The sequence below is a fragment of the Trachurus trachurus genome (assembly GCF_905171665.1).
Source record: "Trachurus trachurus genome assembly, chromosome: 11".
Lineage (NCBI taxonomy): Eukaryota > Metazoa > Chordata > Actinopteri > Carangiformes > Carangidae > Trachurus > Trachurus trachurus.
This window is the reverse complement of record NC_139904.1, coordinates 7,069,181-7,084,761: the sequence shown is the minus strand read 5'-3', so window position 1 is coordinate 7,084,761 and position 15,581 is coordinate 7,069,181. Positions and strand designations below refer to the sequence as shown.

Below are 15,581 nucleotides of genomic sequence, written 5' to 3'. Positions count from 1 at the left end.
CTAAAATTCACGATTATCATGAATGAATGCATGAATGAAGTGTGTTTATTTTGAATATGCAAGTACATAACGTATAAACTAACAAAGAACGTGCCATAAAAGCATGGCAGACAATAAACAATGTGCAAACAAAATATGCAGAACAAATAAATAAGTTGCATACTTGAAAAGGAGTGAGTAGAAGTAAAACTAATTTGCACCCACCCCTTCTCCATAATTTAATACATGATATAAATATTTCAAAGCACCGGCTTATGATATAAATATGATATAGGCTAAATAATTTGCTTCCTTTTAATTAGCCTGTGTAAACTACACATCTACACAGTGCAACAATACCCTCTATACTACCAGTCATTACTGGACTATAAAATGTTTTAGAAATAACAAAAATGACTATCATTATTCCCAAATTAGTCTATTAAGATTTATTTTACTCCAATTTCTAAAAGTCAAATCACAAAATTGCCTGTTCCCTGTTAAAAGGGTTTTCTTGGGAGTTTTTCCTCAGTCGATGTGAGGGTCAAAGGGCAGAGGATGTTGTCATGATACTATGTCAAGTTCTTTGAGACAAACTTCCTTGCCTTGCTTTGGTATAGTAGCAGATTTTAGTAAAATATTGACAATCTTTATAAAATATTTCAAAAACTGCTAATTAATTTGAAAATCATTAATGATCAACTATTTTCCTGATATTGACCACTTGCACAAAATAGTGTGACGTAGGCCTATACTTCCACTTTGCAAATTGTCCGTCTACTTCCGGCTGTCAACTTTATCATAGAGCTTGCCGTATTTAGATTGCATATAACACTTTCATCCTTCATAGTTATTTTTGTACATATTGTTAATAATAGGCATATTGTAGATTCAGTTTGTGTTCCAATAATTTATTTGTAGGCTATTAAATTATTAGATTTGATTAGATGATGATGCTTGGAACAGCCTAAAACAAAATTAGGAAAAACAGTATCCATTCTTTTCCTTGTTAAAGGTAAAATAGGAACAGAGGTGTGGTCAACACATGTATAAGACCAACAACAATTTTAGCGAATGTGTTTTTGCGTATTTTGTGGAGGTTTTACGGTAACGACGTCCAAACGCCACAAAGTCCCAGAATCCTCCGCGCTGAGAGCAGAGAAGAAGGTGACAGCGGACGGTGAAAATGGCGTCTGCCTTTCTCACCCACCAGCAGAAAGTGCTGCGGCTTTACAAGAAATCATTGAGACATCTCGAGTCATGGTGCATTTTTAGGTAAGAGGAGCTGTCTGCGTTTGTAGCCGAAGATAAAAACTTTAAAATAAGCTAAAACATGAGATTGTCGCTGCTGCAGCGCCGTTAGCTCATGTGCTAACAGCTAACTGCTAGCCAGGTCACTCATTCCTAAAGTCAGCCTGTTCAGCTGCATATTTTTTATTCTGCTCCGTCAATCCACTTATAAAACAAATACAAACACTGTCATTACTTTGCCAAGTACATATCAGGTCAGAATTAATATTATTTTGGGCTAAAGTGTGTTTTTATAGCAGATATTAACCGGGCGCCCGCTAGCGTCCAATATATGAATAATCAAAATAGAGCAAAATCTGAACCTGATCCTGACGTCATGGATTGATCAATGTGAATGGATGAACCTGAAAACACAGATCAATACAGTTGTACATTATATAAACCTGGTCATGATAAAGCAGCTGTCCTGTTCTCACCATTGTTATCAGGTTTTATGTAAAAGTTTACAGAAGTTTGTGCCACTTGATTCAGTGTCAGTCATTCAATCAGCAATGTCAGTCACATTCAAGGTGAGATAATCAATAGTTATAAAATCACATATTAAAGTGTTATATTTTAATGATAGAAATGAAATACAGCATAATGAAAGAAGGTCAGGCAGACCTTTAGTCATCCTGGATATTTGAGTCTGATACCGATGTTTGAAAACTTGACTACTTTTTTTTATGTTTGTGCATGAACATATTACAGGCATTGTAGTAGCAAGCGTAATTATAATGTATTTATAAATGAACTTCATACATATAATTGAAGTAAAGAGGAAGAAAGAACTTTATGATGTCGATCCGGTTCTTGTCAGGTAGATTATCTGGTTTTCATCTGTCTTCCTGCAATCCCAGACTGACTCCATGGTGTTGGGTTCATCATGTCTCTGAAGATAGTTTGTTGTGACCCTGACGATGGGGTGCGGTGGATAAAAGAATCTGAAGTGCCTGAAATTTCTGCACTGTGCTGTATTTGGCTGTTTTCTATACTTATTACCATGTACCTACCTATGTGTCATGACAACAACAGACATCACACCTGGTGTGTGTGACTTGAGAAACATTCAATGTTGCTGTCTTTTTTTCACAGAGACAAGTACAGGTTCTACGCCTGCATGATGCGGGCTCGCTTCGATGACAACAAGAATGAGAAGGACATGGTGAAGGCCACCATGATGCTGAAGGCAGGAGAGGAGGAGTTCTGGTCCAACCAGCACCCCCAGCCCTACATCTTCCCCGACTCTCCTGGAGGAACCTCCTACGAGAGATACGAGTGCTACAAGGTGAGGGAGAGTGCAATAGTGCATGTTGTTTTTATAACGGAAACAGATTTATTTTAGTTTCTAACTTGCATGACTATAAAATAAAGGTTATATACCTGCAGAGATTTTGCAGCAGTTGGTGACACCACAGAATGAGTTGAATTTATTGGACGATTATGGACACTAAGGTTTTTAAAGGCAATAGCAAAGTTGCAGGCTGTGTGTTCTTATCCCTTTTCTATTAATTGCAATTATGTTGTGATGTTTTAACTACATTTGCTATGATTCAGACAGTAGAGACAGGCTTTTGATGTATTGTCGTTACTGCCCTCTGCTGGAAATATGAGTGGAGTGCATTGTGCTGAATCCATATCTAATCCAAACCTCAGCTGCTATGTTCAGATATTAAAACTTAAGACAGAAGATACAAGAGTTTACTTAATATTTGTGTTCTTGTTCTTCTATTTTCCTAATTAGGAACAATTAAATCATTTGAAATCAAAATAATGATGTGGAAATGTTGACAGTCCTAACGTTACATTGCCTCGGGCCTCTGTCTTGTTCCTGTAGGTCCCAGAGTGGGTGCTGGAGCACTGGCACCCCTCGGAGAAGGCCATGTACCCCGACTACTTCTCCAAGAGGGAGCAGTGGAAGAAACTAAGGATGCAGAGCTGGGACAAAGAGGTGGGCCAGGCTGCATGTAACAATAAAACACACACCGCCATGTTTTTATACGCTTCTGTGCTAATGATTCCAAAACAATGAAGTGCATTGGATTACAAATTATAGCCATGGCTAAAATAAACAATTTGAGTTTCTAAAATGTGAATCCAAGTCACTAAAATTATCACAACTTTAAAATACTGCAAGTTATTGGTGGTGGCTTTCTTTTCTTAGAATAAATGAACTCATCCAAGGCACAAACAGTACATGCAGTATTTGTCTGAAAGGTTTCAGTGCAGCTGGTTGAAGCAACAGGCTGGGACCCTTCCTATCACTTCTATCCACCAGGAGGCACCAGAGTTTATCTATCACACTGACACCTCAGCCCTCTGGATCCCTGTCACTCCCTGTATATGAAGTATTCAGAGAGCATTATGTGTTGTTAATGAATGGGACTGGTTGATTTGTAGGATACACAGTCTTAAAAATGTTACAATCACAGACCTTTCTTAACTTTATTTTAAAAAAAAACATATATTTAAAACAATTTTCTTAAGCATGGGTTGAAAGAAGCATCTCAACCATCACTGAAGTTCATTATTAGACAAGTTTGACGCCATAAAGTTTATACTTTAAAGCTGTACAGAAAAGAAAATTGAATTTGAGCCCACTCTGGGTCATAAAATTAGTGTAATAACTCATCTATCAGACGATGTAGGCCAAACTTTGTGCAAAATTCTATTTTTGATTAAATCCGGGATGAAAGTGGGGTATTTTTTTCCGCATTGGATAATGCAGGCGCACAGATTATAGGTCAGCCTGCTCACGATTCACCAGCCACTGATATTGGATCCGTCATCCGTCAATCAAACGTCTGAGACACACACACACACACGGAGCTCGGTCTCGCCCCAAGCTTTGAATATCCCGCCTGCTTGATAACAACCAATCAAATTAGTTTTCCTTACTCGGGTAAACTCGTGCGGCAACTCGTGACAACTCGGCGCGACAAACAGGACAAACGGCCATTTCTGTACACCTTTAAAGTTAAAAAGTCTTTAAACAGAGATGCATTCAAAACACAATGACAGTAAAACTAGTTTTGACATGATGACGGATGTTCTCCTCTCCCGTCTGGTTCCAGGTGGCCCAGCTGCAGGCTGAGACTCCCGCCGATGGCCCCAAGACCGAAGCCCTCCCTCCTGCCCGCAAGGACGGCGAGCTCCCCCCTCTGTGGTGGCAGTTCGTCACCCGCCCCAGGGAGCGCCCCATGTAAACACCGCCCTCCTCCTCCCACTGGGGGGACGGTCACCCCTGTGGGGAAACTGTCCCGACCACATAACAACAACAGCAGCAGCACGAAGACCATCTGACCTCCCAGTGATTCACCATCGGTGCGTTGACAGTCGTCTGCGAGCGGACTCACCTGCGCAGGTGCAACAGATGAGAAAACAACCTGCCTGAATTCAAAGTGATTTTCCCAGTAGTCTGTTTTTTTTTGCAGGTTGGTGACTTTGAGAAACGTTGTAGATGCATCACCTTACAACTGTAACTGTTCCAATAAATGTGTAATTATAATTACGAATGTGTACGTGCGTGTTGTGATGATGCTTTTTCTCTCGGCAAAGTCAGGTTTAACTGCAGCTAATTCTGGTTAAATTATTACAGCATGATGACTGTGAAATTAAAAATGAAAATCTAGACATGTACTGAAGCAAAGGAGTTTTGCCTTAAAGCAGAAGTAAGCGATCCGGTCGTTTTGGCTAACTTCCTGTCAGCCGATGGAGTTAGCAGTCCCCGCCCTCGTCCCTACGTCACCACATTCACACGCATCCCTTGGCTGCACACAGCCCTTCATGCCGTTCTCTCTCATCACTGGATAAAGGTTAGTATACAAGAAGTTTTCTCCTCGGCTTACAGCAGAGCAGAGTGACTGACAGACCCGTGTTTCGGACCAAACACTCTATGTAAGTGAATGCCGTCGGAAGATATAACTATTTAAGACTTATATTAACACAAACATTCCCGCTTCCTTCTGCTTTAATTTGGACTGAACATCTGCCACACCTTTACTGTATATGTCTCCAACATTTACATGCAGTCAAGGTTAAGTGTGTGAAACCACTCATAACACACAGGTAGGCACAGTATGTCCTGGTACAAAATGATGATATTGTTGTGTATACGTTGACCATCACGTAACCTTCTTTCCTGTTTGAAATCCTTTGAGGAGCGACTTGTGATGCTGTCCATTGGTAAAAAAAAATAACTTTAAAAATCCCATATAGCATTTCTTAGAGATTTCTTAGAGTTCATGCTCATATTATAGATAGATAAATAGATGCATATATAGTCCGGTAACCGGTAATAGAGGGCCACAAATCAAAATTTGCTTAGGGCCCCAGTGAGGATTGGGCTGGCGTTGGTCAAATTGATGTCAAACACAGCATCACTATGGCGACAGACGTGGCCTGAAGTTACGTGGCCGTAGCATCATGGTGACCGCCTTCAACGAGTAGAAGTCCGACTCCCTCCAGGAGAACCAGATGATGCCGTCCGGCCCGAGCAGGTTCTGAGCCTTCAGAGAGTAGCGCCCCCCCTGGTGGGAAAACATACGCTTAAGTTTAAGTTTAAGTTTGTTTTGGACATGTTAAAAGAAATAAAACATAATACAGAAATGGACAGACATAACAAATAAAAACTTTGCAAAGACAACATATGAACAAAAAAGAAAAATTGAAAATAAAGGTAATTTGATTTTTTTTTGTTAGTTTGTTTTTTCATATCCAAAAAGGAGTGGGAAGAAGTAAAACTTATTTACTCCCACCCCTTATTCATAAATTATCTATCAAGTTATCTAGTCATTATAGTCTATACAGTAAATTAATTTATGAGTTATTTAACTGGATTTATTCTAATATATTATTATATTTATATACATATAGATTTATTCTAACATATGATTACTAATCCTTATCTCTCTATATAGTCATATACATATAAAAACATATACAAACACATTCAGAGTTATTAACAATTAAGTACTACTATGCTCAATGTCAACACATCACAATAGTTTAGGTCTGTTTCCCCTGGTTTAGTAAAAGCAGCTATGAAGTTGGGCTTAAAGATCCCACACAGTATGAAGGTAGATTTCCATGTGTTATTTGATTATAACTCATGTCCAGGTTCTATAACAATACTCTGAAAGTATCAAAGTGCTCAGTCTTTTACTCAAAAACTGAGCCTTACAACAAGCTGTCAGCTCCTGTAACTTTGTGATGTGATGTCACACTGAAGCAGCCTGTACACTCACAACTGTACAGGATGTAGCAAGCCAACTTATAGAAATACCAACTCTATTTTAGTATATTTATGTATGCCAGCTGGACACTCACTACTGATTGATTTGAGCTAAATGAAACACAATAACCCCCTGATTAATATTGGAATGGCTTGTTAAACTCATTATTAGTCTGTTCCATCGTGACCTAAATACTATAGTCTTATGTTACAGAGTCCTAATGTACCTTGTAGTAGACGCCATTGAGGTTGGCGTAGAAACATTGGTGAAACCACCAGCCGGAGTGGCTGATCTCTGCACAGATGTTGCCGGTGTCAGGCGTGCTGAAACCTTGCTTGTCGTGGTACCAGCCGAACGAGTCCTCCACTGTTCCACTGAACCCAGAAACATGGAGACGGTACTGGTTCTCCTCGTTGTCTATCCTGAGGAGGAGGAAAGAAAAGTACGTCCAACAACATTGATCCCTCACTGAACAGTGTGGCTTTAGTCACTGTTGCTATTGCATTTGAACTTATTAAGAAGATGCACATGGTGGTTACTTCTGAAACCATTGATGTTGATGAAACTGCTATCAGATATCAGTAGAGCTTTTACCTCTGCCAGGTTATGGAGGTACATTTGTGTCTTTATTATTCAACCAAAAAAAGTTGATTTAAACAAAAAGATATTTTCAATCAAAATAAACATTCACTTTGATCAAAAAAACTTTTTCAGATTTTCAATAAAAAAAAAACTGTTTGAATGCAAAATAATATTTGAGACCCAAAAAATTGTGTTTGTTTAAATCAACTTTTTTTTGAATAATAAAGACACAAATATCCTACCCATAATATGGCCCAAATACAAAAAGATTACTTTAATTTAAAAAATATATTTTTTCAATCAAATAATAACTCACCTCAATCAAAAAAATAAACCTTTTCAATCAAAGAAAAAAAGTGCTTGAATGCAATTTTTTGGGTCCCAAATATTTTTTGCATTCAAAGTTTTTCTTTGATTGAAATGTTTTTTTTGTCTGTTTGCTTTTTTGATTGAAGCAAAGTTTGTTTTGATAGAATTTTTTTTTGACTGAAGTGAAATTTTTTGGGATTGAATAACAAAGACACAAATGTACCTCCATACCAGGGTACCTACTTGAAGCTGTGGTACAGTGCGTGTTTGTGGGAGTGGCTCCAGTCCTGAAGGTCGATACGGAGGCTGTTATAACCCTGGTTGGACAGCAGATGGAGGTATTGGTTGCCCAGCCAGTGTTCTCCTCTTGGCTCGCCGAAACCATCGCGGTACTCTGACCAGGCACGATTAAAGCTCACTGTACCGTCGCGACGCCGCTGAAACACGGTCCAGCCGCCACCTAGTGCAGACACACATGTATTGGTACCTGTCGAGCCTGTATGAACATGTATATACACCAAGGACGTGCAGTCAGGGGAGGCAGGAGAGGCAGAGCCTCACCTGCCATCATGAGAAGAAAAAAATAAATAAAATAATAAAATAAAATAAGTATTAATATTTTTCCACTGGCCTATGATTTGAATGCATTTTCATTGCGGTTCCGACCAGTTTTGATCATTTCTGTGGTCAAAATCGCCGAAATCCTGTATTTCCTGTTCAAATACAGTTAAGAGACGAGAGGTGCGGCAGCGCAGCGACGTGCCTCACCCCATACAGCTCAATCCCTCACTAAGTGGCTTGTGCTCGTGCACTTGGCGCGTGCTGGTTGCCATTTCTCTGTATGTTTCCAATATCCTGCTTTGAAAACATTTTTATTATACATCTTCATTGTTATAGAGTTTGGTAATGTATTTCACGTATGTATGTAATATTTAAGTTTAGTTTGAGTCTTTTGATCGGAGAAAAATACACAAGGAAAAAGCCTGCCTTGAGGCAGGCAGTGTCGGTGCCTCGCCGGTGGGGGCGATAGTGAGCCTGAAGTTCAATATAAATACCCGAGTTACTGTTGCTAACAAACAAACAATCAGTCCAATATGCTAAATTGAGACAGAGAGACTTGTAAAACTCAAACAAGATAAGGAGGAGTTTTACAACGAGGTCACAAAGATCTTTGTCCAGAAGGAAAGGCGAATGGACTTCATTTACAAGTAAAGGTAAGAACACCACACCACTCAAGTCTGTGTATGTGGTTCTGTGATGTCCAGCTGCGGACTCTCCGCTCCGCTATCACACAACGTCTTTCAGAACCACTGGGGTGGACAGCGGCGCGGAGGGAGAAAAGCACTGTGTTTATGCTACTGTTTATATTTATTTCTGTTTGCCTATGCTACAAAGGCACGGATACTGATCCTTCGTATTTGTCAATCTCGGTGTTTTATTTTGAAAATTGTTTTTATTTTGAAAATTGACCGGATTCTCTCAGGGTTTTTTTGTTTGACTTCCTGTCCGGCTTGACGCTGTCGCTCGCGGCTCGCGCACAACAGGGCTCCCCCGAAAATCACTGTGCAATTCGAACACTGCTAAAGAGAACCAGTCTATTTCTAATTATGTACAAAATCTCTTAAAGCCCATGATCGCCCGTTTGAGCAGTTTAACATGCAAGCGATAGCCTATGCGTCTCTCCCTCCTCGCCGCTGTCCACACCTGTGGTTCTGAAAGATGTTGTGTGATAGCGGAGCGGAGTCAGCAGGTGGATTTGTTGTGGGATTATTAGGAAGCTGCAGATTTTTGTTACATTTGTGGATTTGCATTGGCGGGATGAAAACCCTTTCACCCGAATTCATGCTATTTTATTAGAATTAGCCTACTATTGTAAATCTGACTTTCAAAGTCAGTGCCTTAGAATTACGATTGTAAATCTGACTTTCAAAGTCAGTGCCTCCCCAACTACAAACCTCACCGCACGTCACTGATATACACCTGCTGGTATTTGAACCATAAATAACGTATGTATATGGTTTGCCTCACCCTCGGTCTCCATGTCACAGTAGACACGCAGGGTGGCACCCGGCGACAGGACTACAGTGTAAACGCCAGAACGACGTACACCGTTGTGATACAGAGATGCACAGTCTGAAGGACAGAAAGACAGGTAACGTCTATCTGAGGGAGGGAAGCAAAGACAGAGAGATAGGACATAGGATCATGAAATACTCAGACTGTCAACCAATGAAACTGGTTGCAGCCTGAGTTAATGTGTGAGTGTTGAGATTACAACAGAACTAAAAACAGCATTTGTATTAGCCAGTCTATTTCTTCTAACTCAGTTCCACTATTTTGTGGTGTCCCCCAGGGCACTAGTCATGGTCCCCTTTTATTTGTCTTTTATATGATTCTTTTGGGGCAAAACATGCACCGATATACTGCTGACTTGCATTCCTATGCAGATGATAAACAACTCTATGTCCCAACCTTGCCCTGATGTGTCACCTTTTAAATCTTTCACTGATGAAGAACTGAATGTCCAATTATATTATATTTTTGGACCACAACAATTGCAATGTTAACTACCTTTAGCTGAGAGTGTGGGAGCCTTATTTAATGATGTGAAAAAAGAAGCCCCTTTTTCCCAACTCTTTGATAGATACATGACAAAACTTGTACAATCCTGCTTTGTCCGGCTGCGATATACGACAGACCAGAGAAGCGACCACATCATATCAATTCTTGCTGTCCATCACTGGTTACCTGTGAGATTTAGAATAGGTTTAACATTTTTACTGCATGTTCAATCTTACATCTCTGATTTACTAAATCCCTCATTTTGTTTATCTCTTGAGTGAGGTACAAAACAATTAGCCCATCCTTAAAGGGACAACGAGGAGTTTCTATTCGGTTATAAAAAAGTCTCACGTTAATGTGGATGAATCTCCGCTACCCACACTTGTTAATGGGCCCATTTTCGATAAATATATCGTTCTGTCTCTATCGTTATTTTGTTATTATTAGTGGTGGCGGAGATGCTGGTCGAGCCGACCAGCGTTTTTTACTTTCGGTTTCGCAACGAGTCATGAGAATAACGCAGCTGAATCGCCGTTTATGGTCGGAACTACGACGGTATGTGAACCTCTTTGAACCTCTGACTTTAATTCTTGATGAATGAAAACATGAGTCCGTCTTGCGCCGGTCAAAGAATTTCACGGTGCGCGCGGAGGCTCATAAATGTAGTGTGAAAACGCTTCGCTTTTCCAAAACTCCTCGTTGTCCCTTTAAGGTATGATTAACTGTAGAATTGTACAAGAGCACTGATATAAAAAATGACACAAATACACACATAATCCAAAACAACAATGAAGAGTTTGTGATATGCAAATCCAGGAAAATAACTCAAACTCTCTAAAATACCCAACTATTAAAACAATTACAGTAGATAATTAGATTTTGGGTTGTTTTTCTTAGAATTTTGGGAAATAAAATAAATGCTAAGTGCTTAAATTGTGTTAAACATGTTCTGTAAGGTTTCATGAGCATGATGCAACATACAACTCACCGCTGTGTTTGTTGCATGTGTACCTGGTGGCAGTGTGTCTCGCATGCCGAGCGGCCGCGCAGTTCTCATGGCTTTGACCCTGCAGCCCCTTCTGTGGCTCATGCGCTGCACGGTGGCTGACAGGTTGCGGAGCTGCGCCTGCAGTTCGTACAGCAGCGCCGCATGCACGTGGAGCAGCGTGTCGGCCTTGGCATGACGCTGCTCCAGAGAATGCAACCGCTGCTCTAAGGTCGAGTTTGAGTGTGAATTCACAGTTTCTTCACCCTGTGGGGAGGAGGACAGGTCACCGTTTGGTTAGACTATCATGGGCGCATGAAGTCTGTCCGACTACCCATTTCTCCGACCATACATTTCTTTATTTTTGCGTCCATTAATCCGACCTCCCATTTCTCCAACTTAAGTAGCCCTAACCCTTAACCTTACCCTAAACCTAACCTTAACACTGTAGAATGGGCAGTCGGAGAAATGAGCCGTCGGACTTTTGGGCAGTCGGACTGATTTATGCTCCCTGTGTATCATTTGGTACTGGAGTATTTTATCTTAATTTAGCTTCTCTCTCATTTAAGTGGTCAAATAATCTGAGTTTACAAGATCAAAATTGATACTTTCTAAATATCGGATATGTGGGGAAGGGAAAGCTCTAAATTTGTTTTGACAAGGACTAGCTAGGAGACAATAGTGCCCAGAAAAATGCTCACTGGGTCAGACAAACTCATGAGGATGCAGGACCCTGGGCAACAAGCCTGCAGATAATCCTGTTAGCATTCAGGGTTAAAGAGGGCTTATGTGGTGTCAAGACAGAGAGATGAAGACAGACAGAGGGATAAACAGAGGCTGAGATAAACGGAGGGACAGGGGGTGTTGTGGTTTACCTACCTGAATACTATAGGACCATTGTGGTAATATATAAGTGTTGAAAGTCTTTCCCTACATACAAACAGCCAGTCTACCTGTATCTCCAGGGTCTTGACTCGATGTTGATGGTTCCTCATCTCCTCCTGCAGCTGTGACATTGTCTCGCCCAGCTCCTCCAGCTGCTCTTTTCTGTTTCGGTTCTCATGCAGCCAATCAGAGATGTCGTCTGTGCAACGAAACATATCCGGGCAGCGTTTCTGCGATGTTCCCACTTGTGGCAGCATTGCAGTCAGCCGACACTGCCCATTGGACATCAGGTGGCTGCTGTATTCGCCGCACTGTGCCGATGAGGTACCTATAGTCTGGTTGGAGGTCCGGTTGGCGCTAGCATCAACGCTAGGATGGCCTCCACGCACCGCTGGTGGGGTGTCAGGGAAAAGATCAGAGTGTGTTTCCAGGAAAGAGGCGGGAGGATGCCAGTCAGCATCCCCATAGTTGTCAGGGTTGGTATCCAGTGTATCCCAGTTTGTTTCAATATTCATGTCGGGTACATCCCTGCTTGTTTGGGTGTTCACGTCCTGGACATCTGCACTTGTTTCTCTGAAGGCATTGGGATGTACATCTTCATCATAGCCAACATCTTGGTGTTCATCAGAGGCCACAAAGTCAGCAACAAATGGCTGGAAACACCAGCCGGTCAATAAGACAAAGGTGACTAAAACAGATCGCCACTTCATCCCAACGGTTTGATAACTCGTCCTCCCTGGTTGCTGTCGGCTTTTATCCATCACAAGTTCAAGTAGAAACCAGTAGAATCAGTCTCAAGTACCCGATCAATGTCAGGGTCCAATGTCATACCGGCAAGATGAGGTCCAGACCTCCTCCAACGTTTGGTTTGAGTTCTTGGCTTCACTGCAGGATGTCGAAGACCTGCTGATGAACAGAAATGAAGACATTTTGTGACTGTGTTTTGTTCTGTGTAGGTTCAATGCCTGTGCCGTAACTGCATCATACCTATTCCATCCATGTATGTTGTACCTGCATGGGCCGTCCCACTAAAATACCTTGCACCATAACTTCACTAAACCTATATGGCATATCTATACAGGAGCAATGTACACACCCAATAAAATGCAGTACTACAGACCAGCTGTTTAAGTCTTTACTCTCTTCATTGGGACAAATTGGTTTCACAAATTCTCATCATAGAGAAAACCAAAAGCATTTCCCTTGACTTGTTTGAGATGTGACTAAAGCAGTTGAAAAAAAAGTCTTAAGCTCTAAATACAAAGAAATTGTGACCAAAGTAACATATCACCAGAGTTGGTATTAATCCTGCTGTGCCACCAACTGTCAAAAACATGTTCATGGTCCATAGGTTCTCCTATAGCACTTAACTTCTCCTTCAAGTCCTAAAATGCACTTTCTCACAAAGTCCCTTCCCTCGACAAGGACATGATGATAAACCCACATCGTTCACAACAGACAGGAAACAGAAACAGAATAACTGCTGGCTCTCAGTGTCTATCTTCAGTCAGATGCTCTGAATTCAGTAGAAACAAATCAAGCTAAAAAAAAAAAAAAAAAAGACCCTGATGATTAGGACTGGAATATAACACCCAGAATACCTACAGTAGAAGGCAATGGGCAAATAAGATGAAATATTCAAAACTTCTGCTAAGGGCCTTTAGTCAGCATGTACAGTATTAGCTAAAAACACATAAAGAACTTGCAGTATGTGAACTACTTTCCTACCTGTGACCCAGCGTGTCCCAGCATCCCAACGCAGGATAGCCAGCAGACTGTTTGCGTGTGTGCATGTGTGTGTCTGTGTGTTTGTGTCCAACACCGGGTATGACATCTTTCCTGATAATCCTTTAAGGGGATTGGCAGCCATTGTTCTCTGAGGTAATGCATAAAGGGATTAAAATAATGTGACTACAAGTTACAGTAACAAATTAAAGAGACAGAATGAATCCAACTGGTTTTACTGAAGGAAACCATCCGCTGAAGCACTGATCTGTTGGATTTCAAACTAAAAGCCTGTAACTTTGCGGATGAACCCAACCTAACCCTAACCCTAACCCTAATTTATCCCATTTAGACTGTCGAAGGTTCACATTAGGTTCAGATGAACTCTAATGAATTTCACTTAGATCCAAGAGCATCTCAGATCTTTTTCTGGTTCATAAGATGTTAAAAAGTTATCAATGGTTTTGGAGGTAATCTAGTAATTAATTAAAAGAAACGGGGAGTGAAGTAACCCATTTCATGGTAATCTACAGTATCAGTCATCTTTACAAGCTTTGATCATATGGTAATATACTGTATGTGCAGATATTGACATACAAGTACATACAAATTAAATTTGTTTGAATTGAAACCACTTAATATTTGAAATTTCATCTACTTGCATATACGTATGTCCAGTCCATACAAATCGGCTATGTATATTTATATGTTTGTGTATCTTGTAGATATGTTACATAAATAAATGAATAAATACTGTATATGCATCCTAAAGCCTATCGGTGTATGTATACAGTATGTATTGCAGTGGATTTCAAAAGTCAGAAACCACTTTCCTAGATAGTGAAGAGAGACATGTGAAAAATTGATAAGAAAAACACCAATAAGCACAGAGAAATGTCATTGCTGCAGACTCAACTAGCTAATCAAATAATCAATCAGTGAGCTTTAGACCTGGCTGCAGCTTCATATTGAACGTACAAATGCAATGCTCCTGGCGTCAAACTGAACACCTCATAAAGCAGATTTTCCTAAATGTCAAACAGTTCCTTTAAGATGAGGGTAAACTGGCTTTGGAGATAAAGGTCATCCTCAGCGGTCCGGTAAAGAAGCCCAATCCCCTCCAGATCTATCATTGGTCACACTGAGGGCGCAAGACAATGGAGAGACGAGCAGCAGCAGGTGAGAGTGGGTGTAACTGTAGACTCTGGCCGACAGGTTTGAATCCCCGTGACAACATGTCGCTCCGGTGTTAATCTTCCTGATGCATCAGCTGACATTTAACACTCCCAACGCACCGGTCTGCGGCTGGCCAGCTGTGTGAAAGTAAGTTCTCTAACTTCTCTCTCAGTCTTTCCATTCTCATTTATTACACAACCACTGCAACACTGCTAAGGTTGTAGAACTAAATACAATACAATTATTCAGCTACTATACTGTACATTTCATCCTCAGGGGACAAAGACATCCAGACCAACTGCAGTCAGTCTGAATGTCGTGGAGACAATTTACCCAAAAACCATTAATGTCAGCGTCATGGTAGCACTACAAGGTCTCAATACATCCTCAGGGGAACATCAGTGTCAATCTATCAAATAGCTGTTGGAGGTATGAAAGTCTTTATTAAAAATACACCTTTTATCTGAATGACTAATTTCCCTGAGAGGTCTGCCAAGTTCAGGAGGTTCTCATTTGGTGATGTGGAAGATGAGGATGGTGAGGATGAGGGTGTATGAATGTGTGTGCTGGGTGTGGAACAGGTGGATTTCATTGATTCTCTTAATTCCACGGGTGTTTACAAGCATGAATGGTCGACAGGGAGATTTCAGGTAATGACGTAATTTTCCGTGTGCGTGTGTGTGTCCTTGGCTGTCAGCGTATAAAACTGGCCGGTCAGTTGGAGGGACCAAAGTGGAGGAGAACAGCAGAACTCTACTTAATTCAGCGGCCAAACGACAAGAAAACAGAAGAGGGAGCGACAGGACAGTGTGGTGAGTGTTTTCATTATCTGTTCATATAAATAATAAACCAAA

General features: G+C 40.9%; 2 protein-coding genes across 2 annotated transcripts; one reads left to right on the top strand and one right to left on the bottom strand.

The window, feature by feature from the left end:
* The first annotated feature begins 1,112 nt into the window (after nucleotides 1-1,112).
* ndufb9 (NADH:ubiquinone oxidoreductase subunit B9) lies at nucleotides 1,113-4,780 on the top strand. The gene is made up of 4 exons (XM_083981816.1): nucleotides 1,113-1,254; nucleotides 2,365-2,557; nucleotides 3,107-3,220; nucleotides 4,344-4,780. The coding sequence occupies exons 1-4, from the start codon at nucleotides 1,166-1,168 to the stop codon at nucleotides 4,473-4,475; spliced, it is 528 nt and encodes a 175-aa protein (XP_083837942.1). The 5' UTR covers nucleotides 1,113-1,165; the 3' UTR covers nucleotides 4,476-4,780.
* An 871-nt stretch (nucleotides 4,781-5,651) lies between these two features.
* LOC310993890 (angiopoietin-4-like) lies at nucleotides 5,652-12,655 on the bottom strand (the record flags this gene model as incomplete). The annotated part of the gene is made up of 7 exons (XM_083982364.1): nucleotides 5,652-5,798; nucleotides 6,730-6,925; nucleotides 7,638-7,854; nucleotides 9,423-9,557; nucleotides 10,968-11,208; nucleotides 11,895-12,479; nucleotides 12,629-12,655. The coding sequence occupies 7 exons, from the start codon at nucleotides 12,653-12,655 to the stop codon at nucleotides 5,652-5,654; spliced, it is 1,548 nt and encodes a 515-aa protein (XP_083838490.1).
* Between the last annotated feature and the right edge of the window lie 2,926 nt (nucleotides 12,656-15,581).